Source organism: Balaenoptera musculus, chromosome 1, assembly GCF_009873245.2.
Source record: "Balaenoptera musculus isolate JJ_BM4_2016_0621 chromosome 1, mBalMus1.pri.v3, whole genome shotgun sequence".
Taxonomy (NCBI): domain Eukaryota; kingdom Metazoa; phylum Chordata; class Mammalia; order Artiodactyla; family Balaenopteridae; genus Balaenoptera; species Balaenoptera musculus.
This window is the reverse complement of record NC_045785.1, coordinates 11,349,187-11,373,082: the sequence shown is the minus strand read 5'-3', so window position 1 is coordinate 11,373,082 and position 23,896 is coordinate 11,349,187. Positions and strand designations below refer to the sequence as shown.

Here is a 23,896-nt window from a genome sequence, read left to right as displayed (position 1 = left end):
TCCCTCTTCTCCACCCTCCAGGGGAAAAAAATGACCAAAACACAAAGAGGAAAAAGAAAGAAGGCCCAGCACTGGTTACACCTACCAACCTGTGACACGGCAGCCCATCCATGCAGCGAGCACAAAGCTCATTGCAAACCAGGAGGAACCAACTTGACCGAGGCCTTGCGACTGCAGGGGGAGAGCCCAGACCTTGCTTGCTTTCCCACCCGAGTCTGAGTCAGCAGCCAAACACCGGCATCTCAATTTCCTTCTCCACCCATTACCAGAATGCACAGAGCAGACTGAAGCTGCCTGTGCCACTTGTCAGAGATCAGGTTCTCCCAGGCCTGGCTCCCGGCAGGAGAGCTACCTTCCTAAGAAGCCTGGGGGAAGAGAGACATTTATATCCCCATTTTACAGACAGCCAAACTGAGGCCCAAAGGAAGGTGTCTGGAATCTACAGCCTTGACTGCTAGGCCACTGGCCACTATAACCTGGAAGCAAACTGGAAACGTGCTTTGGCTGGAACATTCTGGTCAGCCTTTCTTAGGCATCAGTCAACTCAGGGGTTAAATGCTTCGAAACATGTTCAGCATGCCGAAGGCCCCCGCAGATGTAAACAATTACACAGAGAAGGGAAGTGGGCGACCAGGGCCCAGCCGGGGCTCTCCTAGCATCGCCAGCACACGAGGGCGGCGAGTCTGAAATTCCCGCATCTTCAGATCTGTATCTCGAACAGATCCGGGCTTTCAGCAGAATTTAAACCAAGTCCAGGTGGCAACCTGGACAAAGAGCAAACCTGGAGGACTCACGGTCTCACGTGTGGCTTCAGAAGGCGAACTAAGAATGGGCGTCTCCGGCTATGTCTCGACCTCTACATCCCTCAACTTCCTCACCTATAAAACCACAACAGTGATGGCTAAGAGCCGTGGTTCTGGCACCAAATCCTGGCTCTGTCCTTTATAGTAGCTGTTGGACCCCAGCAGATCACTTCCGTGTCCTCATGTGAGGAATGAAGGTCATGATAGTATCCATCTCTCAGGGCTGCTGTGACAGCCTATGAGTAACAGACAAAAAGCTCCAAGAGGGCTTCCCTGGTGGTGCAGTGGTTGAGAATCTGCCTGCCAATGCAGGGGACACGGGTTCGAGCCCTGGTCTGGGAAGATCCCACATGCCGCGGAGCAACTGGGCCCGTGAGCCGCAATTACTGAGCCTGCGCGTCTGGAGCCTGTGCTCCGCAACAACAGAGGCCGCGATAGTGAGAGGCCCGCGCACTGTGATGAAGAGTGGCCCCCGCTCGCCGCAACTAGAGAAAGCCCTCGCACAGAAATGAAGACCCAACACAGCCATAAATAAATAAAAAAACAAATACTTAAAAAAAAAAAAAGCTCCAAGAAGGGGTCTGGCACAGAGCGAGCCCTCAGCCAATGTTGGCAGCCAGTTCTGATGCCATGGAGAGGATGCCTGACCCCACGGAGGGGGCGGAGAAGGAAGAGGGCGTCTTGGGCTCCTGCAGTGGGAGGTGCCCAAGGCCGCGGAGCCTGCAAGCTGCAGGGCGGCACACGGACCCATGTAACTCGCTCCTGACTATTCTCCAGCCCAACCGAGCAGCTGCTCCGGGAAAAAATAAAATATGCTTTGCATACTTCAAATGTTTCACTTATGAAAACTGGCAGGGCCGCCTTTCTAAATTGTTTAGCAGTAAAGTCAGTAATGAAACCGTTGGAGGCTCTCACCGCCGGAACCCGGGTCGGGGAGTCCGCGGGGGGCAGGGGAGGAGGACAGGCCAGCCGCTAGCGCGGAGCCCACAGGGGCTTCCAGAAGGCGCCATCTGGGATTTTTCAGAGGGGCACTGGGATCACGTCCTGGTGTCCTGATGTGAAATTGGATCCTCCCTCTGAAGCCAAGCCCCAAGCCAGCGGGGGCAGAGGGGAGGCCCCTTCCGGCCTGGAACGTTTTCCCACACTCCAAGGGCGCCCCGGTTTCCAGCCAATCGAGTTAATTGAAAAATTACCTTGGCCTGAGAAAGAGCAGGCCCGGGCCACGTGGGCTGGTTCACAGGAAACCCTACTAGGTCTCCGGCGTGCCTGTACTTCAACAACCTACAGCTGGAAGGCCAGGAGCCGTGCTCGGCATCCCAGGAACCGGGGAAGCCCTATGCGCTGGGCACGCAACCCGGCAACCTCGGAGGGTGGCATGATGCCCGTGTTAGAGATGAGACTGAAGCGCAGAGACTCAGGGCCTGCCCAAGGGCCACGGTCACCAGGGCTGCCTGGCTCCTCCTGCGATACTTCTTCTCAGGATGCCCTTCTTTCCTGTGCCCCAGGGCCCCCCGACCCCAAATCCTAACAAACACAGCTCAGACGGAAGCACAGGATGCACAGCAGCTAGCAAGGCCGGCTGGAGGCCTTCTGCCCGGCGTGGAACCAGTCGGCATCTTCATACGCAGAAGGCCGCCTGCACTTGGGCTGATATGGTTAAGCTGAATATAGCGCTTTTAAACTTTTTCTTCAAAGTGCTCTCACCTCTAGGTTTATCACCCCAAACCCCTGGGAAGATTACGATGGTGGGTTTTACTGTCCTCATTAAGGGGCAGTCAACCAAGGCCCATGGCACGGCTCCTCCCCTCAGCCAGCTCACCCAGGGATTCTAAGGTGTGCGAGGCCTGGGCCCACTTCTCCTACCTTGGTCCCCCCTGACCCCCTCCCCCCCCACCTGTGCAGACTCCTGGGTACACCCCTGCCTCTCTGGACTGTTTAGTCCATTCCTGTCCTCCTAGGTCCCCAGTCTGTTCAAAGGACCTGGGGCACCCCCATTTCTACAGTGGTCCATCCGGTCTCCAGAGGCCTTTGCAGTCACCGATTCTGAGACTTCAAAGTAGGCCCAATGGGGGCCCCACGACTGTGTCCCTCCTCCCATCAGACTACAACTTTCAGGATTTAAAAGAACAAATCGGGCTTCCCTGGTGGCGCAGTGGTTGAGAATCCGCCTGCCAATGCAGGGGACACGGGTTCGAGCCCTGGTCTGGGAAGATCCCACATGCCGCGGAGCGGCTGGGCCCGTGAGCCACAACTACTGAGCCTGCACGTCTGGAGCCTGTGCTCTGCAACAAGAGAGGCCGCGATAGTGAGAGGCCCGCGCACCGCGATGAAGAGCGGCCTCCGCTCGCCGCAAGTAGAGAAAGCCCTCGCACAGAAACGAAGACCCAACACAGCCATAAATAAATAAATTAAAATGAACAAAATCAATTAGAAAAACGACCTTATTTCACCTGGGGAGTTTCAGCAGTGTTGTCTATGAACCAAGTATATAACCAAGACACAGAAAATGGGGTTTTTTTTTGGGGGGGGGAAGGGAGAGCAGTGGGATGAGGAGGGCAAACTCAAGTCCCTGAGTTACCACATCTGTGGACAGAACTCCTCCCCGCACGGGAAAACGCAACCTGCACGCAGAAGCTGCATATCTGACTTCTGGTTTCGACAGACGCTCGTTGAGCACCTGGGCTGAGAGGGCAGCGTGGGTCCTAAGCGGCGGAAACACCTTGGGGGCGCGTTGGTCTGGGTTTGAGTCCCAGCCCCTTACTAACCTCTCTCTGCCCCAGTTCCCTTACCTGTAACATGGGGCAATAACAGTACCCATCTTACGGGGTTGTCGTGAGGATGAAATGAGTGACTATACACACAGAGTCCATATAGACACACGCACGGACTGGACCCATAAAAGAACCGTGCTTGGCACAGGCCAAGCGCTACGTGCCAGCTGGTTCTTCCCCCTCCCCCTCCCAGGAGCCACTGCCTTCTGGTCTGAGACCAGCCCTGCCCAGCAGCCCTGTCCTGGATCCCCAGGGGCTTCTCCTGGAAACTCCTGACCTGAACCTCAGGTAGAACATCCCCAGAGTGGGGCTCCCAGCACTGGGGCTTGTTGCTGAGGAAGTGGCCCACGAGATCCTAATCTGGAAGCACGAAGCCCCCCCCCCTCTTTTGCCGCCCGCCCCCTCACTTTCGCCTGTTTACGGGCTGAGAAAGGCAGAGATGCAGCTTGAATTCCTGCTCTGAGCTGCCGCCAGCTTGCCACCAAACGTTTCCCCCGTCTGTCTGGCCCACTCCACCATTTCACAAAGGTCAAACGCTCACTGCACTCCGCGTGCGGCCTCTTGGGAGAGCAGAGGAGAAAACTATTCGAAAAATGTAAGCTGGAAAAACCCCACGGCTCGCCACCACCACACTGCCCCCCTGACACTGGCGCACGGGTTCACGGCTCACCCCCAGTTCGACAGAACACACAGCCGTGTCCCAGCCCCTCGGTCTTAAAAACAAGTAGGAGGACAGAGAGGCGAGGCAGAATTTCCACTGATGGTGACCAGAGAGCCTAGGCTGTCGTCCTTGGAGGAATACAAATGACCCTGTCAGCCCAGACAAGGAAATCTCTTGTACAGAATGGCATCTTTCTAGGTCTTTCTGGAGCAGCTCCTGGCAGGAGCCGCGTATTATGTGCCGCAGCACCTAGAAGAGCCCTGACCCACGAGCTAAGCCCAAGAAGCGCCCACAGAGCTGAGGTTAGCCCAGGGCATGAGCTTGGGGCAAGGGAAGCCTTAGATCAGGCCGAGACTCCCCTAGGACCGTGCTCTCCTGGCCAGAGGTGCTTTCAAGACCAAACATGCTTTTCTTTGAAGCCGTGTTCTTCCACGCCCCTCCCCCGCACCCCAAGAGAAAATGACTCCAACTAAAGAATAGCAGGTTCTAGGCTTGGCCATGGCGGAATCAAAGCGTCCGGCTTGAATAAAGGAATGAACAGAATGAGAGCGGTGACACCGGATGTGAATGGTCTGGAGCAGGTCAAAGACTTTTCGTTGTTCTATAGACAGCTGACCCGTGAACAACTCAGGGGATAGGGGCGCCCACTGTCCACACAGTCGGAAACTGGGGTGTAATTCACAGTCTGCCCTCCGTAACCTGGGGGACCAACTATCCGTAGATGGTACAGTAGTGTAATATTTACTATTGAAATAATCCACGTGTAAGTGGACCCGAGCGGTTCAAACCCATGTCGTTCAAGGGTCGACTGTATTTTATTCTCATAAGCCAGCCTCCTCCTGCCCTACTCTGGTGGGCGGAACTGCTAGATCTTTCTCTTCTTCTTTCTTCTTCCCCAGTCCACAACTTCAAACCTGGAATATCTGGGGCCTTCCACACACATCTTTCCTGACACACCTGAAACAGTGAGGATCACTGAGGCTGTCTGAGGGGAAGGAGAATGGATACGTGTGGCGGGGTGTACAGGGCTGGCCCAGTGCGGGTGTACACAAGACACACACACACCCCGCACTTTGTGGATGCCTCAAAACTGCTTCCACAGTTGGGCAAAGCAGCAGAAAATAAGCCAATTGAAGAAGCAGGTGTCCTAACCAGGAGCAGGTGTTAGCATTGTGACTCGACTTGTAACAAGAAAAAGTCCCGTGTGCTGTGGACTTGCTGTCCCATCCCTCTGGAACTGCAGGTGGCTCACCAGCCAGGCCCGTGAGGTCACTCCTTCCCCGGTGGCAGATGGCACATAGCTGCCGACATTCCAGGAATCCACAACAAACCCCCGTGCGAGCTCTGGTTACTCTTCAGCCAGGAGACCCCAGACAGTGAAGCCCAAACCCAGGAGGCAGGGGACGAGGCGACAGTGGCCCTCTGGCCCTTCTCCAGGTGAGCAGACAGCACGGATTTCAGCAGAGACCATGGGCAGGCAGGGCCCAAGAGTCTTCAGCTAAGATCCTCTCAGTAATCATGAAAATTAACCCAGGATAACCCCGCTGCCCAGGAAATTGTTCCTGCTCCTGATCTCTGGAGAAACCTATAAATCTCCTTCCAAATTAGCATTTGCTCTGCACGCACACCTGCAAAAAGCTAATTTGGGGGAAGTGGCGGGGCGGAAACCAGACCTCCAACCCTGGCTGGCCTGGTCTGGAAGGGAGGCGGCTGACTCAAGTTAAACATTTCCAGGCAGAGAAATTCAATCTCCATTTTCAAGGGGTTGGCATTTAACGTACTGTTTTTCTGTCCACCCTCCTCTTTTTGTAATCTCTTGGCTGCAGGCAGATGTTGGTAGGACCCTCTTGCCAAGAGGCGAGTGCAGTTTGTTTGGTCATGGATGCTGCTTACGGATCCCAAAAGGAGTGTGTGACCTTGTCACTGGACGTCTCCGGGGCTCCTTCTGACCTAAGAGCTGTCAGCGCAGGGGTGGGTGGTACAGGGTGGGCTGCAGAATTGCGTCCTAATTCCACAGCCCTGGCCTGGCCTAGGCTACTGTGTCGGCCCCACCTGCCCTAAAAGCATTGCATGGAGTTTCTAGCTCCCTTTCTCCTTGCCTGCTGCCAGGAGGGCCCGCCTGATGTCTTCAGGCTCCCGCAGAGTCCTCTTAAACAAACATCAGGAGAGCCAGGAACACAGCTCAGTCTGGGGAACATTCTTCCCTTGGATGTGCAAGGGAAGCTTCGGGCTCCAGCAGCTCTCTCTGCCCTCACAAAGGGCTCCTGGTGGGAGACGAGAGTCAAAGGCTAGTCAAGCTGGGCGGATCAAGGCAAGCTATCCTGTCCTCCAACTTCCCCAGCACAATCTGCTCTGCCCTGGCTGGGAAAAAAGATGCTTAGAGAAAGAAAGCTGGTGCAGGAAGGTGTACTGGTTCATGTGCCACGGTGGCTGTCTTCTCATGTCAGAAGGGTTAGCATGTCAAGGAAATAGATTTAGTGTGTTAAGATACTCAAATGGTAGGACACGGGCCAAGGGTGGATGCTACAAAGAGATCAATTTGGGGCTCAATGTAACAGTGAGTGAACGCTTAAAACAAATCAAAGACTGTCAGGGCTGCCAGAGAGGAAGTACGTTTCCAGTCCCTGCAGGGGTGCCAGCTCAGGAGGAACACCTGTCCTGGACTCGACGGGTCCGTCTGTCTCCCTCAGTTAACCACTTTCCCACAGCCCAAGAAGGAAGCAGCTCCATACTGCGTACAGGTAGCCCGCCCACCCTGACAGACGCAGCTGATTGATTAGTCACCTGACCCAGGGTCTCGCAAACTATTGATGAGGCAGGGACCAATCAGATTCTCTGTCTCCCAGGCATTTCAGAGATTGAAAGGTCATGCAAGAGCAGACGCCCTGGCAGAGCAGTAAAGCAAGGCAGGCAGTTAGGGAGAATCCTTGGAAATTCCTAAGGGGCGGGATGGAGTGAGAGGGCACTGCTCCAGGCTCCCAGCATTGGTGCCAGACCCCACGTGGCTGGCCTTGGACTTCTTGAGGTTGCCTTTGTGTCTTTACAAGCAGCCCTCCTTTGACTTGAGCGCCACCGTGTAAGCTCTGAAACACTAGCACACCCCAAGCAGGGAACCCTGCAGCGGAAGGCAGGGCCCTCTCTGGGGGTGGCCAGGCTGGGTGAAGGCTCAGCCACTGCCATTGAACCTGGCAGTCCTGATGCTGTGAGGGGATGAAGCCCTAGGCCTTCCCCAAGCCCTCTGCTCCCCACCCCCCAACCACGTACCTCCCTTCATCACTGCTAGGCACAGTGCCCAGATCTGGACCGTATGCCATGGAGAACAAAGTAAAAGCTCAGTCAGGGCCAGGACTCAATATCCCAACAGGCAGAAGAGTGCCCGGTGGGCACACGCCCTCCCACACTCCCCCCCACTCTATGGAAAGGCACCTCCAGTACTGCCCACACCAGCCAGACCCCACGCTTCCCAAACATCATTTTATTATTTGCAACCCATGTGAGATGACGTTATTAATAAAGCCACCACTCCACTTATTAGGTACCCACTGTATACCAGGCCCTGCCGGGTGGCTTCCCTCATTCTCATTCCAAGATGAGGAACCCGAGGCTTGGGAAGATGAAGCAGTGTCCCTAAGGACCCCGGTGTGGGCTTCTCACAAGTTGTAAGTCTCTGACAGCTGCCTCTGAGTTGGGGAGCAAAGCGCTAGCAGATGCCATCTCCAAAAAATGTCTCCTCGACAAGACTCACCTCGCTCCAAAGACTTTACCTCCTGCGGTCACTGACCCTGGACTTGTGCAAACTGGCATCTCTCTGGTGAGCCTTGTATTGCTCCAGTGCCCATTTGGCATTAGGCTAATATAAATGATGTTTACTGAGCACCTACTATGCGCCACGCACCATGCAAAGCCCTGTGCATGGGCCATCTCATTTAATCCCCACAAAACCCTACTAGATAGAAATAGCACCCCCAATCTACAGATGGAGAAACTGAGGCTCAGAGGGGTTAAGGAGCTGGGAACCATTTGCACCCAGGCAATCTGCCTCCACGGCCCTGAGCACTTGGTACACAGTCTCCAATGTCCCTACATTTAGGGCTCCAGGTCCGGGGACTTGTCTTAGTGTGAAGGCTCACTCTCCTCCTGGGGCTGATATGGAACGAAACGGGGAGCCCGCACCTACGCCTTAAACAACACCAGGTGCAGAGGCAGGCCAACCATGCCCTTTTGCTAAATTCTTAGCTTCCCAGGCTGCCCACTCCCTGCCCTGCTGTGAGAAGGTAGCATCTGCCTGCTGGGTATGCTATGAATTCAGGTCATCTCCAGAAGGAAGCAGTCAGTGCTCTCCAGGGAGATGGCCAAGCGATGCAGCCCAGAAAATCTGACTCCTATGGGAAGGCTGAGAGAAGCCAGATGCTGTCTGGAGGGCCCAAAGCCCTCGCTGCTGCCGCTGACCTCGGTGCACTCAGCAATACCAGGGACGTGGCAGGAGGCTGGCGAGGGGGCCATCACAGCACGCGTTTATGCTGGTCCTCAGGGAAGCAGGTACACTGTATGCGGGGTGCTCAAATCAAGCCCACCCAGGCCCCATACTCAGGAAGCCAACAATCCAGGGGTCCTCCTGCAAGCCCGCCTGGGACAGGTGTGATTTGAAAAAAAAAAAAAAAAAGCTTAAACAGAGGGATGGGAGGGAGAGAAAGGAGGGGTCGTGATGACTTATGCCCAGGAGACTATGAAGGAACGTGAGAGACAGCAAGAGTCCAGCTGCTTCTTGAAGATAGAGAAGGAAGGAAAAGGGGAGACAGAAGGAACAACTGACAAAAGAGAAAGCCTAGCTCCTCCACAGGGGTCTAGAACAGGGCCTGGCCCATGGTAGGTGCTCAAGAAAACCTGCAAAATAATTAACAGGTAGCATCTACATCTAAGGCTTTCCTTTGAATCTCACAACACCTAGTGAGCGAGGGGCACACACAAACACACTGGCTGAAGGAATCAGTTCACATTCTGCAGAGAACAGCTTGTACATCTGCCTCCCAAATTCCATTCCTCGGGATGAATACTCTCCCTGACTTTCCTTTGCCTAATACCCCACTATCAGCCAGTGCGTTTCCCTGGAAGCTCACAACCGCTACCCCAACCTATTCTAAGGAAGGGCACATGATCTGGGCCTGCCAATCAGTGCATTCCTGGCTACTGGACTAAGTGATTGGCTCAGAGCTGTTGCATAATTAAAGCTAAGCCAATGAGAGTCAGTCCTGGGATTTTTGCTAGAAATACTGGGAATAAAGGACTCTCTACACTGGAATCCAAGAAAGATGAACGTTGCTTAGACTTGTTAGGGGTCATTTTTGCCACTAGGAAGGATAAAGCCCAAACAGATGAAAGGAAAGCTGGGAGATGACATCATCTGAGCCCCTGGATGCAGCTATGCTTGAAGCTTGACCTACCACTGATCAATTCAGTTATGGGGAGCTACTGATTTCCCTTTCTATGAGTCAGTTCCAGTAGTGTTTCTATCATTTGCAACTCAAATACTCCTGTAACTATATGACTCTCTGGGCAGGTAGCAGGAAACTAAGAAGTGCAAACAATACAAAGCTAGTTTTTTTTCTTTAACAAATAGTTACCGAGCTCTAAGCATGAAACTCTCTGAGCCTCGGATGCCAGCCTGGGTGCTGGTGATCATGCCTCCACATCTCACAGGGTGAACAGAGAGAGTAGCCAAACCCTCCTATGACCTCTGTTATCTTTAACATGTTAATGCCAAGAGATGCAGGAAACCCACAGCGCTGAGAAAGACAGGCTGTGTGTCATCGATGTCTGGAGCACGCCACACCTGAGCCTCTGGCTGGACTTTGCAGAGCTGCCCCATGAGCCTCACACTTTACAAGGACCCTGCCCAGCCCAGGGAGGCAGCCACAAGGAGCTCCCCACCAGGGCTGGGCCTGGACAGAAGGGGTGTGTCTGGCACCTTCAGGGACAGAGTCCCTTTGTTATTCCTCACTTCAGACTCTGCCACAGTTCAGGACGGACACAAGTGATGCTTGCAGCAGGGACAGGAGAGTGGTGGGCTACTGTGGACTCCAGCTGGACTCTTGAGTCGAATCTGACCTCTGTCTGCTTCCTGGCTCTACGGCCTGGGGCAAGTTTCTTAACCTCCCTGTGCCTCAGTTACTACTCCGTCTGGAAAATGAGGTGATTAATGTACCTAATTTATTTTGGTTGTTTAATGCAGGCAACCCTGCAAAGCAGGAGTCCTTCGATCAGGCTCCCCTGCATGATTTTCATGCGTGCACGTAAGTGACGAGAACCTTACGGTGTTTCAGTGTTTCCCCTGGGAGTGGGGGAGAAGCTAGGGTGCCTCTAAGTGCACAACTACTCAGAATGCTGGTTTGTCCACCTGGCAAACAGTAAGTCTCTGAAAAGAACCCAGAGAACAGAACCAGCAAGTCAGCCCAGGAAGCAGGAGGGTGGAGCTGGCTCGGTGACAGCAAGAGGGTGGGGCTCTGGCCCACGGTCATCAGGGCTGGCCCCAGCCAGAAGCCCAGTCACCTTGGAGAGATGGTCACACAGGGACACATGGCCTCTGGGGGAAGTCACTGATGCCGACACCAAGAGCCCAGCGGGAAGAGAAGGGAGAGGAGCTGCTGGTCATTTCAAACACCCCTGCGGCTGCCCAAACACACAATCAAACCTCCTCTAGCCAGGTCCCAGCTAGCCGTAAGGCCCAGTTAACTAGGATCCTGGCTTAGGTTTGAGGACAAAGAAGCACACAGTGACGAGACTCCCTGATGCAATGGCTTCTTATTTTCTTACACGTGAGCAGGGGGAGTTGTAGGGTCAAGTACAACCACCTGTCCTAAGATGCTCAGCTTCTGAGTTAGGACCCGAAAGGTCTGCAGAAGCCTGATTCCAAAAAGGGAGTTGTCCAGGCTCTGTGTGCCCTGCTGACCAAGGTGGGGAAGCAAAAGGGCATTTCAGGAAGTTTTCAATGACAGTGGAAACACAGAAAGAGTTTTTGGTGTCTGATTTTCTGAAAATATCCTCAACTTGAAGCATGACGAGGGGAGGGCTATGTTTTGGGCAGGACTGTTTTACCTACGACTATATCCCTGATACCTAAGAAGGATTCTGGTCCAGACAAGTGCACCATAATTATTTGCAGAATAAACGAACAAAAGAACTTCGGGGGCTCTACCACGCTCAAAGATTCTGGAAACTGAAAGGTAAACTGTCCACTTGCTTATGGACACACCATGACCAGGTGACACAAAGGACGAGGGCCAGGAGTAAAACCCAATGGACTCATTACCTTAGGTCATCGGATCCAGGCCTGTGGCTACCGGGCCTGAGAACGGGGTCCCATCAGGGGAGTGGGGCCAGAAGCGCCCAAGCCACATGCTCTATCTGTCCCACTTCTGTCTCTATCTTTTGGCGGGTTCCAAATTCCAGAAGGAAAGAGGGATATATTTCCTGACCCCTCCAAACCCCAACAATTACTGGTGGGGCTGCAGGTGTTCTCCAGGTGCTGCCCTACCTGCCAGAGTAGGAGTGAGACTCCTCCAAAGGTGCGCCAATACATCTGCCAGATTCGATGTCTGCTAAGGTTCTTCCAGCTGAGAAATTCACGTTCTGCGTGTTTCCTCACGCTCGGAGCGGTTTCCTGAAACCCTACTGTGTGCTCCAGGCATTCGGAGGGAGGGCAGATGTATAGGCGCCCTGTGGCCCTGCCCCCTCCGAGGGGTCCAGTTCAGGAGGAAGGCCCCACGTAACGCTCAAGAAATGCTCCTGCAGGACCTGGTCTCCAGATTGACCGGCCCACGGCAAGGCAGGACTGTGCACGGAGGGGCTGGAATGAGCAAGGAAGGGCTGTTGCAGAAGGGGGCATGGGGCCAGGACAGATTGGAATCTGGACCTTTGTACGGGGTGAAGCCATAAAGAGAAGAAGGTGAGGGGTGGGAACGAGCTGGCTGGTTCATGGGACAGTGAGGAGACCTGAGCCCCTTAACAGGAGCCAGGAGAGCGGCTGACATTGTTCGCGGCTCCCAGCACCACACCCAGGCCGAGCAGGTACTCAACACCTGCCAGGTGGACGAACCAGGAGCTTTGTTGGATGCAGGGAGAGGTTGAGGAAGGGCATCCTTCTTGCTCCAGTTAGGCGTTCTAGACAGAAAACCCCTGCAGAATGTAAGCGCCACGAGGGCAGAGCTGGCGTGGCTCAGCTTGTCAGCACCAGGCACCCGGTCGGGGTCTGATGAGTATTTATCCAGTGAGTGAATAAGTAAACAAATGGCAGATGTGATTTATGCTCAGTTGGAATCTGGGTGGTGGGTAATCCAGGCCATCGGTCGATGCCCAGAGACGTAAATGAGCTGGAAGTGAGGGCAGGGCCGTGAGGTCAATGCGATCAGCAAAGGTAGAGGGGGTCAGGAGTCAGGTAGGTGATGCCCTAACTTCTGGGAGGGCAGGGTCGGGGAGGGGATCACTTTCCATATGGCAAAAGCAGCTGAGTGTGGCTGGCAAAGCTGAGTGTCTGGAAGCCACTGGGGTACAGATAGGGAGACCAACTGTCCTGGTTTGCCTGGGACTGTGGGGATTTCCCAGGATGCGGGACTTTCAGTGCTGAAACCAGGAAAGTTCCAAGCTAACCAGGACGAGTCGGTTCCCCCGAGGCACAGGTCTGCCCTCACCAGCACTGAGGTGGTACCAACCACCTTTGTTAAGGTGCCTCCTCCGAGTGTGCAAAGCACTTCTAGATCCAAGGGCTCGGGTAAAAAGCAACCACGAATCTGGGAGCTAAGCCAGGCTGGCACTGTGGATCTCATTTCACGGAATAGGAAACTGGGGTTCAGAGGGGAATGACCTGCACGAGGAAGGTCCCACAGCGGATAAGTAGCACGGTCACGTCTGATCTGGCCTCCAGCTCCCCTGCTTTCTGTAAACGCTGGGAAGACAGGAAATAGACAAGTGCTGTCTGTTGAGCACAGCTGTGAGCCGTGCCAACTTCCTCCGGGCTGATGGATGCCAGGGAAGCAGCAGGGCCCTGCCCAAAGAGGCGGCCCCAGGGAAATGGGCCCATCGGCCCTCTGCTCTTCTGGCACAGGGTGGGCAGGCGGCCACCACCTGGGACGCTGGGAGAGAGGATGGGGTGAGGGCGCTGCTGGCCACCGCTCTGCTTGCCTCCCCGCAACATCCCCGTGATGGCCACCCCTTGGGTAGAGGCCCGGGTCCCCGAAGGCCCTTGTGCAAGGCAGAGGGATCATCTCGCACACTCCCAGCAGTCCCTGGGTGTGGAAGGGTCTCGGAGCTCGTGGCAGCTGTGGTTGAGAAGAACAGGCCAGGGTACAGAGGGAAGGGAAGAGAGAGGAAGGGGAGGGGGAGAGGGAGGAGAAGACAGAAAAGACTTGGGGGAAAAACTTAAGTGGCAGGAGCTTCCCAGAGCAGTCTTGCTCAGGGATTGGTTCCAAGCTGAAGCTGCGTCAGCATCACCTTGAGGGGTCTGTTAAGACCCAGATGGCGGGGATCACCCCCAGTTCTGATTCTGCAGGTGTGGGGCAGGCTGAGAATTTGCGTTCCTAACAAGTTCTCAGGTAAGGCTGATTTGCGGGTCTTGGCACCCTAACTTGAGAGCCCCTGGCCTGGTGCATGAAGTGGGGTGGTAGGGGCTGGGGTGGGGGACAAAGGCGGAAAGGTACCGAGGCGCTACTGCAGGCTGGGAAGACCGCCAGGAGTAGAGATGGAACATGCTAGAGCCCGTGGTTCTCAAACTTCAGAGATGATCAGAGTCACCTGAGGGTGGAGGTGACGAGTTTAAAGTGCAGATTCCTGGGACCACTGCAGATATTTGACTGTCCATGTCCGGTAGAGGGTCCAGGAACTGAAAAACCGCACAAGCTCTGAGTGATTTTCACGCAGGCGGTCCAGAGACCACATGGAGGAGCCTTAGACGAGCACAGTGGAAAAACATCTCAGGCTTCATGAGCTGTGATGGGCCACAGACACATCTGTGGTATCAAGCCCTGACTCAGGGCTGGCTGCACCAGCTGATACAGTAGCCACTGGCCACATGTGGCCTTTCAAATAAAATGTGAAATTCAGTTTTGTGGTCATACTAGCTACATTTTAAATCCAGCACAGGCAGAGACTTCTATCAGACAGCTCTGGCCCAAGGAGATCACGCTGTGCCTCCATTTCCCCTTCTGTAAAAAGGGGTTTCCCCCGGTCTCTCCCAGGGTACAAAAGAGAGGAAAGACTCCACCCAGGTCAGCCGTTTCTACCCACACCGAAGAAGGCAGTCCAGCTTGGGGGGGGCGGGCATCCACGTCCACTTCAGAGCCCAGGAGGAAGGAGCCCACAGGGAATGCCAGGGATGGATGTGATCCCCAAAGTCTGAGGCCCCCTTCAAAAGGCAGGAGGGAGCTGGGGAAGAGGGTGAAGAGAGAGAACACCCAGCTTTGCCAAGACATCCAAGTGCTTTTGTAAGTTTTCACATTTGACCCTGGAAACTACTCCACATGACACCTTGCAGTACGGTCCCTTCCTCGCTCTGGGCCTCAGTTCCCTCGCTTTGGAGAGGGACTGAATTGACCCCATCCCTGCCGAGGTTTCCCTCTCAGGGATCTGCATTCCAGGTTCCCAAATGGCCAGGGTCGAATCTTCCATCATGGGCCAGCCGGCCTCTTTGGATTCTGGCTGGGCCAGAGGCATGTGGTAAGTCTGCTGGAGCCAAGGGAGCAGCTCTGGGCCCCAGGGGCCCTCCCTCCCAGCTGCCCCTGGCTGACTGGATGACAGTGTGCCAAAGATGAGAAAATCCCATGACTCTGAGCACCACAGCCTCTGCCTGGTGCCCCACTGGCTCTCGGGGAATCGTCAGCTGATGAATGAAACCACAAGGAAGAAGCAGTGGGGCAGGCAGCCGGCACGGCAGCTTGGAAAAGTCACTTACTATAACCTGTGTAACCTCTTTAAGCCTCAACTGTCTGTCCAGTAAGATGGGGAGAATGCCAGCTGCCTTACAGGGGTCGGGAGAGATGAACAGGAACGCGGGTGACAAAGTGCTGGGCTCCTGGGCGGCCCTCAGTAAGTGACTCTTCATCATTAATAGGACCTTACCCAAAAGAAATACGGATTCTTCCCTGCCCCGGGGAACACAGGACTTCAGAGTTAGGAGTGCACTGGCAAGGCTGAGCCCTAAGGTGAGGGAATAAAGCATACAGGAACGAGCAGCTGTTGCTTTTACTTCTCTCCAGGCCCCCACGGAGAACTTTCTGAAGCTTCTGTACAATTAAAAGGTACGGAACACAATGCCTGTGATAAAGTTACAGCCCAAACTAGTTGGGAGACCAAGCCAGCCTCCAAATCCGGGCAGCGACAAAAGACGAAGCTGTCAGCACCTGCAGATTGGCCACCGGGCGGTGGGTGTTCCCCGAAGAGGTCCCCAACGCCCAGCACGACGCAATCAGAGGTTCTCCACCACTGAATCCACCAACTCCCCTTCTCCTTAGCCCAGGCTTAGCGTCACCCAGTTCACGGCCAGGACACCAGGCGGGACTCACATACCTGTCATACCTTTCTGGCTGTTAATTTCTTCCAAATTTGGGGCTGCGACAGCACCTGCTGGGCTAATGCCATTTGGTGAGGGCTCGGAGGAACTGCCACAGTCAGCGTCTTCTAACTGGCTTCTCTTGAAGGCATCCAAACAGCAGACAAGAGTAAGCCTGAAGTCCCCACCTTCAGGGTGCCTACCCCAAGGGGAACAGAAGGGGTGGTCTGTGTGAACAGGAGGCAATCCTGACGTTTCCCCTCCCGGACAGGCACTCATCTGATGTGCTCAACACGAAACGCGTTTACGGAGAGTAAATTCATAAAAAATAACTGCATATGCCTGCACGCACACACCTTGTAACCACAGCTTGCCATCCTCTCTGGAGTGTTTATAGCCCTTAGTGACTCACAGCAAACACAGGATCCCCATGGTGATCACTTTGGACAGCTTTAATGACACACTTGGTATGCTTATCTGCTGGGGCTAAAATCTGTACACACGCCAATGTGCCTGATTTTCCACTTTTGCCAACTGGCTGTGTCACAGGTGAGAAAGGCTAGAGCTGGGGCGTGTTTGCTACTTTCCTTGGGCTATGCGTGCCCTGTGGCTCTTGAGATGATTGAAAAGGGAGTAAACTCTTCTTTCTCCAGAATGGCTGCAGGGTTCTAGCAAATTATCCAGTTGACTAAGTTGGAATATTACACAAAACATAAAGACCATTCTGGAAATTTCCTGATGACTCAGAAGGCCTTTCTGATGACTTGGAAGGCTAGCACTCCTTCAAAACCACCTGTCTCATCAAATCCCAATATTTCAAACTTCAAATATTTAAAAAATTTTATACACACACACACACACACACACACACATACACACACACTCAAGTCCTTTGGACTCTGGATAAATGGGAATTTCCCCTCCCCCTTATGGCATAGGTAGGCAGCAGGCCCCATGGGTATGAAGGATGCTAACCATACAGATGCCTGTCCAACAACTCTGAGGTGGGTAATATGATCCCATTTTAGAGATGGGTAAACTGAGGCTCGAGACATTAACTAACTTGCTTGGGGACACATAGCTAGTAAGCAGTAGAGCTGGTGAATTCAAACCAGGTTGTGTTTGATTCCAAACCTGATGTCCTGCACTCACTGCCCTGGCAGAAGGAACTTTCAGTCCCCCTTTGTGAGCAGTCACACAGGGTGGAGGGGGCTGGGCCACAGGAAACCTCCCAAGGGAAACCAATCGGAAATATATTCAAGTGTAGTGACTTTCCTTCCTGATTGTCGAGAATAGCCAAGCCCCCAATTACCTCTGTCCCACCCCATTACTGAGGAGGCTCACAATAGACCCTCGTGGTCCTAGTGGGTGACTTTCTAAGAGCATCCCCGATTCCAACGGGGAGATTCAACCTCACACCAACCCAGCAGAAATCCTTTACAGAAGGGATAACTCAAAGCCGACCTAGTGAGGAAATTGCTAAAGGCACAAAGATAAGCAAATGCTTGAGTTGCTTAAACCAAGGAATATCAAGGAGAGGACAAACTTTTTTTTTTTAAGAGATAAAAATTTAAAGGAAAAATGGACCTGACACTTAATATGAGTCTACTTTCTTAAGATCAAGACAAGGTCTTTTCACACTGCTTTGAGGTCTGCAATCTGGGGCCAAGTCCTGGCTGTGATATCTACTAGCTGTGTGATCTTAGTCAAGTTACTAATTTTCTGAGCACCAGTTTCCCCATCTGTGGATGAAATGAGCAATTGCACCTCCCCCTGGGTTGCAGAAGGGCTGACTGATGAAGACAAAGCTCGGCGTTTGGTTAGCACCAAGCCTGGCCCCTGGCAGGCCACAGAATGGAAGCCAGGACACAGAAACACAGGTCTGGTCCCCTCCTCCAGGGGACTTCATGTGAGGGGCAGGGGCAAGAGGAGATAAGAACTCAAATGACTAATAAGGAAGGTAGTCTGGGTAGGCTTCAGATATGCCCAGTCTACGAAGATACTAATTTACCAACAACTTTTAAAAAATGACTTGGTCGGGAATTCCCTGGCGGTCCGGTGGTTTGAACTCAGCGCTCTCACTGCTGGGGGCCCGGGTTCGATTCGATCCCTGGTCGGGGAACTAAGATCCCACAAGTCACACTGCCAAAAAAAAATGACTTGGTTCCTTTAGCCGCCCGGCAATATCCTCTTGCCTTAGGGACTCAGCACCCACATACCTCACCTCATTCTCCTCTGACCACCTACCTAAATACTAAAAAGCACCTGCTCCCATCACGCTAACCCTTCACCTGGCTTTTTTTTTGTGCATAGCATTTACCATCCCCTGACACATCCTGTGTGTATTTGCCTACTGGAAATCTCCTCCCACAGAATATAAGCTCCATGGAAACAAGGGCTGCAGTTGTCTCGTTGCTGCTACATCCCTGGCAGCTACAACAGTGCCTGGCAGGAGTAGATGCTCAAGAAATGTAACTGAATGAAGGGACAATCAAAGAGGGAATCATTCACGTTCTCAGTCTCAGAAGGCTCAGTGATCACCTGAACACTCTGTGGGGGCTCTGGAAGAATCTCTCCTCCAGTGGAGTCATTCCCACCACACCAACAGGGAAACTGAGTTAACAGAGTTTCTCAAGGTCAAACAGATTTGGGGCAGAACCAGGTGCAGACCGACACTGTGTCTAATTTCTGCATCTCCTGCTCTGTTCCCTAGTCCAGGCGCAAATGGTAACCTCCCCTGGAAGTGGCCCCACCCTGGAGGCCGGAGCTGTCACCGGCACAGGGTCTGTCACCCTGCCGATATCAGGACATCCCCCACGAGCAATGTCAAGGTGCCAAGCCTCCAACCTGCCAAGCAATCATCTCTCTTTCCCTTTCCCCAAACCCCTGAAAATGCCAATTTCCAGACACTGTCACCCAAAAGAGCACTCTTGCAGCTCCTTAAACCGAGTATCGCATTAGGCTGGGGACTAATGTGCTAAGATCCTGGGGTGAGTCACCTCACAGCCTGGCTAAAAGGTTTATTTCAGCAATAATTTCAGCTTGCGGTTCCAAGCGCAAAGAGTTCCCATTGACCTCCCAGAGGAAAACCCCTCACGACAGCCAATGGTTTTGAGCACCTGTGTCCACGACACGCTGTCCTCAATGCCAGCCGCCACAGACCTTCTCAGAAACTGCGTTTGGTCTTTAAGAGCCAGACGCCAAAAAAGGGTGAAGGGTGGTAGGGTAGAGAGAACTCAGAACTTTCTTGTTCTGCTGCTGGCTTGATCCTGTTTCACACCAGTGATGCCATCTGTAGATCAGGAAAAGAGATTTCCACTGCTCTCTGCCCTAAAGGGACACCATGAGGGCCACTGGAGTAAGAACCACCCCCAGACCTCAGAGACAGGCATTTCTCAGCTACACCATGTCATTAGGATATTGTTATTATGAATACACAAGTGGAGTCTATATAGACACAAAGTAAACCTATTTATCTCCACCCAGCCCTCTTCTACCTGTGTACATAATAACAGCCTCCATTGGCCCAACGGTCAGCCTTGGATCACTGAAGTATTTTAAAGACAAGACAAATGTCATCTCAACACAGTTCAGGAGGGTGGAGATGGAGCAGACAGCATCACATCCTAATGGGAAACTGAGTCAATGGGGACACTAACAGGTGCCCCACAAGTAAAGCTGACGACTTACATTCATTATCTCAACTATGACCCAGGCAAGGTGCTTTGCAGACATGAGCTTTTTTTTTTTTTTCTAACATCTTTATTGGAGTATAATTGCTTTACAATGGTGTGTTAGTTTCTGCTGTATAACAAATTGAATCAGCTATACATATATCCCCATATCTCCTCCCTTTTGTGTCTCCCTCCCACCCTCCCGATCCCACTCCTCTAGGTGGTCACAAAGCACCGAGCTGATCTCCCTGTGCTATGCGGCTGCTTCCCACTAGCTATCTGTTTTACATTTGGTAGTGTATATATGTCCATGCCACTCTCTCACTTTGTCCCAGCTTACCCTTCCCCCTCCCCATGTCCTCAAGTCCATTCTCTACATCTGCGTCTTTATTCCTATCCTGCCCCTAGGTTCTTCAGAACCTTTTTTTTTTTTTTTTTAGATTCCATATATATGTGTTAGCATACGGTATTTGTTTTTCTCTTTCTGACTTACTTCACTCTGTATGACAGACTCTAGGTCCATTCACCTCACTACAAATAACTCAATTTCGTTTCTTTTTATGGCTGAGTAATATTCCATTGTATATATGTGCCATATCTTCTTTATCCATTCATCCAGACATGAGCTTTTGAATGATCAAAATGTTAGTTGAGATTATTAATATCTCCACTTCACAGATGGGTAAACTGGGTCTCAAAAAGATCAAGCAACTTGCCCAAGCCCTCCCATTTGCTTCTTCTTTGCATCTTTGCTCTGTTTCACACCAAGCTGTCTTGGTCTCTAACTGCTCTGTGCAACAGGGGAGGAGGTGGGACTGTCTCCAGCAGACCCAGCCCCTAAGCCAACCACCCAGGGACTCAAGCTCCTTCCAGGCCTCAGGGTCCCTCTTCCAGAACCTTGGTAACCCAAGACCTCAGTTGTTCCAGGACACCAGTGGCAGCTCAGCTAATCAGAGCCAGCTGGTTGGTGGTCCCAGCCCCTGTGGCTAGAACTCTGACGCTCAGGATTCCATCTCCTGGGGAAACCAATACAGGCAGTCTGGAATTAGGGAGCCTGGCAGTTGGCTTTTTTCTCATAGGAAAGAAATAATTATTAGGTAAATAAGCCTGGTGTTTCCCAGTTGGTAAGCTTGCTGCCTGGGAGAGGCATTCTGGTGTCAGTGAACAGCCAAAATTTGAAATTCCAGTACCATGGCTTCAGGGCTTTGGGGCTTGGGCAAGTCCCTTAAACTCCGGCCTTTTCTGACCTCATCTTCCTGGAGATAACACAGCCTCACTGCCAGCGTGGTGATAAGATTATAAGACACTGCATGTACATTACTGGAACACATTGGGTGTTCAAGAAATAATGAATAATCATGTGGTGCCCCCCCCTCCATTTTTCCTGGAAAAAGTATTCAAACTTGAAACTGATGATGACAGGCCCTTCTCGGAAGCCCTTCCACCTTCCTACTGTGGAATCTTGAGGATCCAGGGGTTCCTGTGCCCCACCCTCCATGACCTAACTTGAGCGGGGAGGGACCAGCTGAGCCCGGAACAGAATGGAACGGGCGCATCCACTCGGAACATTTTAACACTCAAACGGGGCTCTCCGCTTGGTCTCCGCGTGGGGCGGATTAGCCAACGATGCACAATTAGACCACTGCATTTGTGTCTCCTCCGCGGCGATTTCTCTTTCTGCCTTAGTCGTTCAAGTGTACGAGAAATCTCTTCGCTCCTAGCAAATGCGAGCCCTCACTTTCCTCTACGAGGGGTGGCGGGAAGGCAGCGCTCCCCTCGGCACTTTATGGGGCTGCCAGGTGGGTTACAGGTGCGGTCACAGGGGGCCTCCCCAACTTCGCGCGAGGCTGGCTCCTTTCCCACGCTTCCCAGATCAGGCGCGGGAAACGGCCCAAACCTGGGTCTCCAAGCGCCGCGGGATCGCACGGCTCCTGCAGGCTTGGCCTTGACCTCCCTCTGCAACTCTCTAGGGGGCTCTTGCCGGAAAGCCGCGGAGCCCCACAATCCCTGCCCTCATGCTGAAGACTAACTCCGCGTCCCGCGCGTCTCCCCCTGCACCCCGTCCGGTGCTCTGGGTCAAGGGCGCGGCGAGAACTTTGCCACGAGCGGCGGCCCGATCCCGGCCAGGAGCGCCCCCGCGCGCCCGGCCCCGGCCCTCCCCCGGCCTGCGGCCGCGCCGCCCTCCCCTGCCGGCGCGCACCTACCGGGCTGGCTGCAGTCGCCATCCGCTCGAACGGAGGGCGCCCCGGCGCGGGGCCGATCGCCGGGCCCCGCCGCGTCCGCACCCGGCTCGCAGGCTGCGGGTCCCGGGGGGCGCGCCGGCCCAGCCCCCGCCCCGCAGGAAGGCGCCGGCTCGCCCTGAGCCGCGAGCTGGCGGACGCGCTCCCAGGTGCCAGAGTCTGCCGCCCGCATGCCGCGTGCCCGAGGGGCGCTGCCCGCGGCGGCGCGGGGGGCTCCGACGGCGGGCGCCGGGCTCACAGCCCCCGGGGTCGCCGCCGCATCGGGGCGCAGCCGAGCGCCGGCCCCGCCGCCCGCCCGCGCGCGCGCGCGCCGGACCAGGTCTCTCCCTCTCGCCGGACGCCGGGAGGTCCGCGGCCGCCGCACACGAAGAATTCGGCCGCCGAGCCTCTCACGTGGGAACGACTCTCACTCGCGCGGCTCCTCCTCCCGCTCCTTCCGGGCTGGCGAGGGCCGCCGCTCGCCCCGCCCCCGGCCCCGCCCCCGGCCCCTCCGCGGCGCCCAGACTCGCCACAAGGCCCGGGGGAGGGCCGCGTCGCCCCTTTGTAAGCCCGGCTCTGGCCGCTTGGTGCATCCCCAGCACGGTCATTCCTGGAGAAACTCAGGGTTAGAAAGATGGCCAGTGTCACAGGGGTCGGGAGTGACAGGCCTGAATCCAGGTCTTTGAAAACCGCAAGTGTGTGCATCAAGGGGACAGCTGCCTGGTACCCCAGTTTGCGTGTGTCTCTCCACTCTTCTGATACCCTTGGGACAGCCTTGCTAAAGAGCTGAAGCCCCAGCAAGTGGCCGGGAGAGGGCGGAAAGAGCGGGCAGGAAAAGGGGTGGGAGCTCTGGGACCATTTTCCTTCACTCACCTGTTACTTGTGTGACCAGTCCTTCTTTAAGTGCACACAGTACTGAGCGCAATGGCTGTGCAGTGGGGAGGAAACTGATACATGGTCCATACCTATGAGGAAGTTGTAAACTGGTGGGGGGCACTTCCTCCGTCTCAGCTTCCCCATCTATAACATGGGGCATCAGGAATTCCCACCCTGTCCGTGCTCAGTGCTACTTATGAACACCCCTCTGGGCAGCCATGTGGCAGGTGAGGTGGTTCCCAGGAGTGGAGGCCCCCCGGAGTGGGTGGGTGGAGCAGTTATTAGGCCAGTCAAGCCCTGTAGGAGTCGGCTCCTTGGAGGGTCTGCAAATCAGAGCCCACCCACTGCGGCGGGTGCTCCCGTGGCTGACAGAGCTCGCTGTAAAGTGAGTTTGCAGCTCTGAACCCCCTTTGATTTGGGGATTACGATGTTCTTTAGAAGGACTAATTATCTCCCCGCAGCCCCGGGAGGTAGGTCCGGTTTCCCCCCGTGGTAGACATGGGAAGGCGAGGCTACGTGGCTAGATAAGGAACCACACACTTTCCGTGGTGTCCTCAGTTTCCCCTTCCAGGCAGCACGCACCCCACCCCTTCTAGGCCTGGCTCAGTCACCTCTGGCTCCCACTGGCCCAGGCCTGAGCTCTGGGAACTTCTAGGTACTGGCATATGGCTCTCCAAACATTGGTGGGAACCAAATTACTTTCCGCCCCCCCCCCCCCCCCCCCCCCCCCCCACCCCGCCAATCTCTAAAACCTTCTGCAGGTCACTTTCCTGACCGTGGGCGAGGAGCCCTGCGTCTGAGCAACCACTATGGCTTGGCCAACATCCACCATGGCCTTCCCAGGTTCCACCCCACCCCCTACCTTCCTTGCCCTCCCAATGACTGGGACACTGGCCCAGCTGTGAGGGCCACAGGCCGCCTCAGACCCCCTCCCCCTGTTGAACTGGACCCCCGCAACTGCCCAGTGGAGGGCTGACAGGTAATGCCAACGCTGGTGGTGCTCCCAGCTCAGGAAGGAACCACCCATGGGTTAAACACCCACACAGCTCTGGGAGAAGGAAACTGACCCCACACCAAGTGACAGGAGATTCTCGGAATCCCCCAAGTCCTCTGCCTTTGCTGGGAAAACCATCAGAACAGAACAAAAGAAAGATTGCTCTGAGCCCTCATGGGAGAAGAAGCTGGGAGTGCCCTTGCATTCTGGAGACATCTGGTCCAGGAGACTCTGTTTTGGATGCCTTCACGTTTGCAATAGGGACACGACTGAGTGAGGTGGGCAGTGCAGGGACTGCTGTGGTCTGTTTCACAGGGCATTTAGGTTGTATTCTTTTTACTTAGAAATTCTTTGCGTATTAA

General features: G+C 54.3%; 1 protein-coding gene across 3 annotated transcripts in view; it reads right to left on the bottom strand.

The window, feature by feature from the left end:
• The window catches only part of KAZN (kazrin, periplakin interacting protein), a 462,050-nt gene that overhangs the window by 136,043 nt on the left and 302,111 nt on the right, over positions 1-23,896 (bottom strand). Inside the window, exon 1 of one of the 3 annotated variants that reach the window (XM_036861217.1) lies at positions 21,650-22,100. The exons of 1 other annotated variant lie outside the window; for it this stretch is intronic. In XM_036861217.1, coding sequence (XP_036717112.1) covers positions 21,650-21,857 — 208 coding nt within the window. In that variant the 5' untranslated portion in view covers positions 21,858-22,100. Of the gene's footprint in view, positions 1-21,649; positions 22,101-23,896 lie in introns of those variants that run through there. One more of the 3 variants, XM_036861227.1, reaches the window with a different exon arrangement.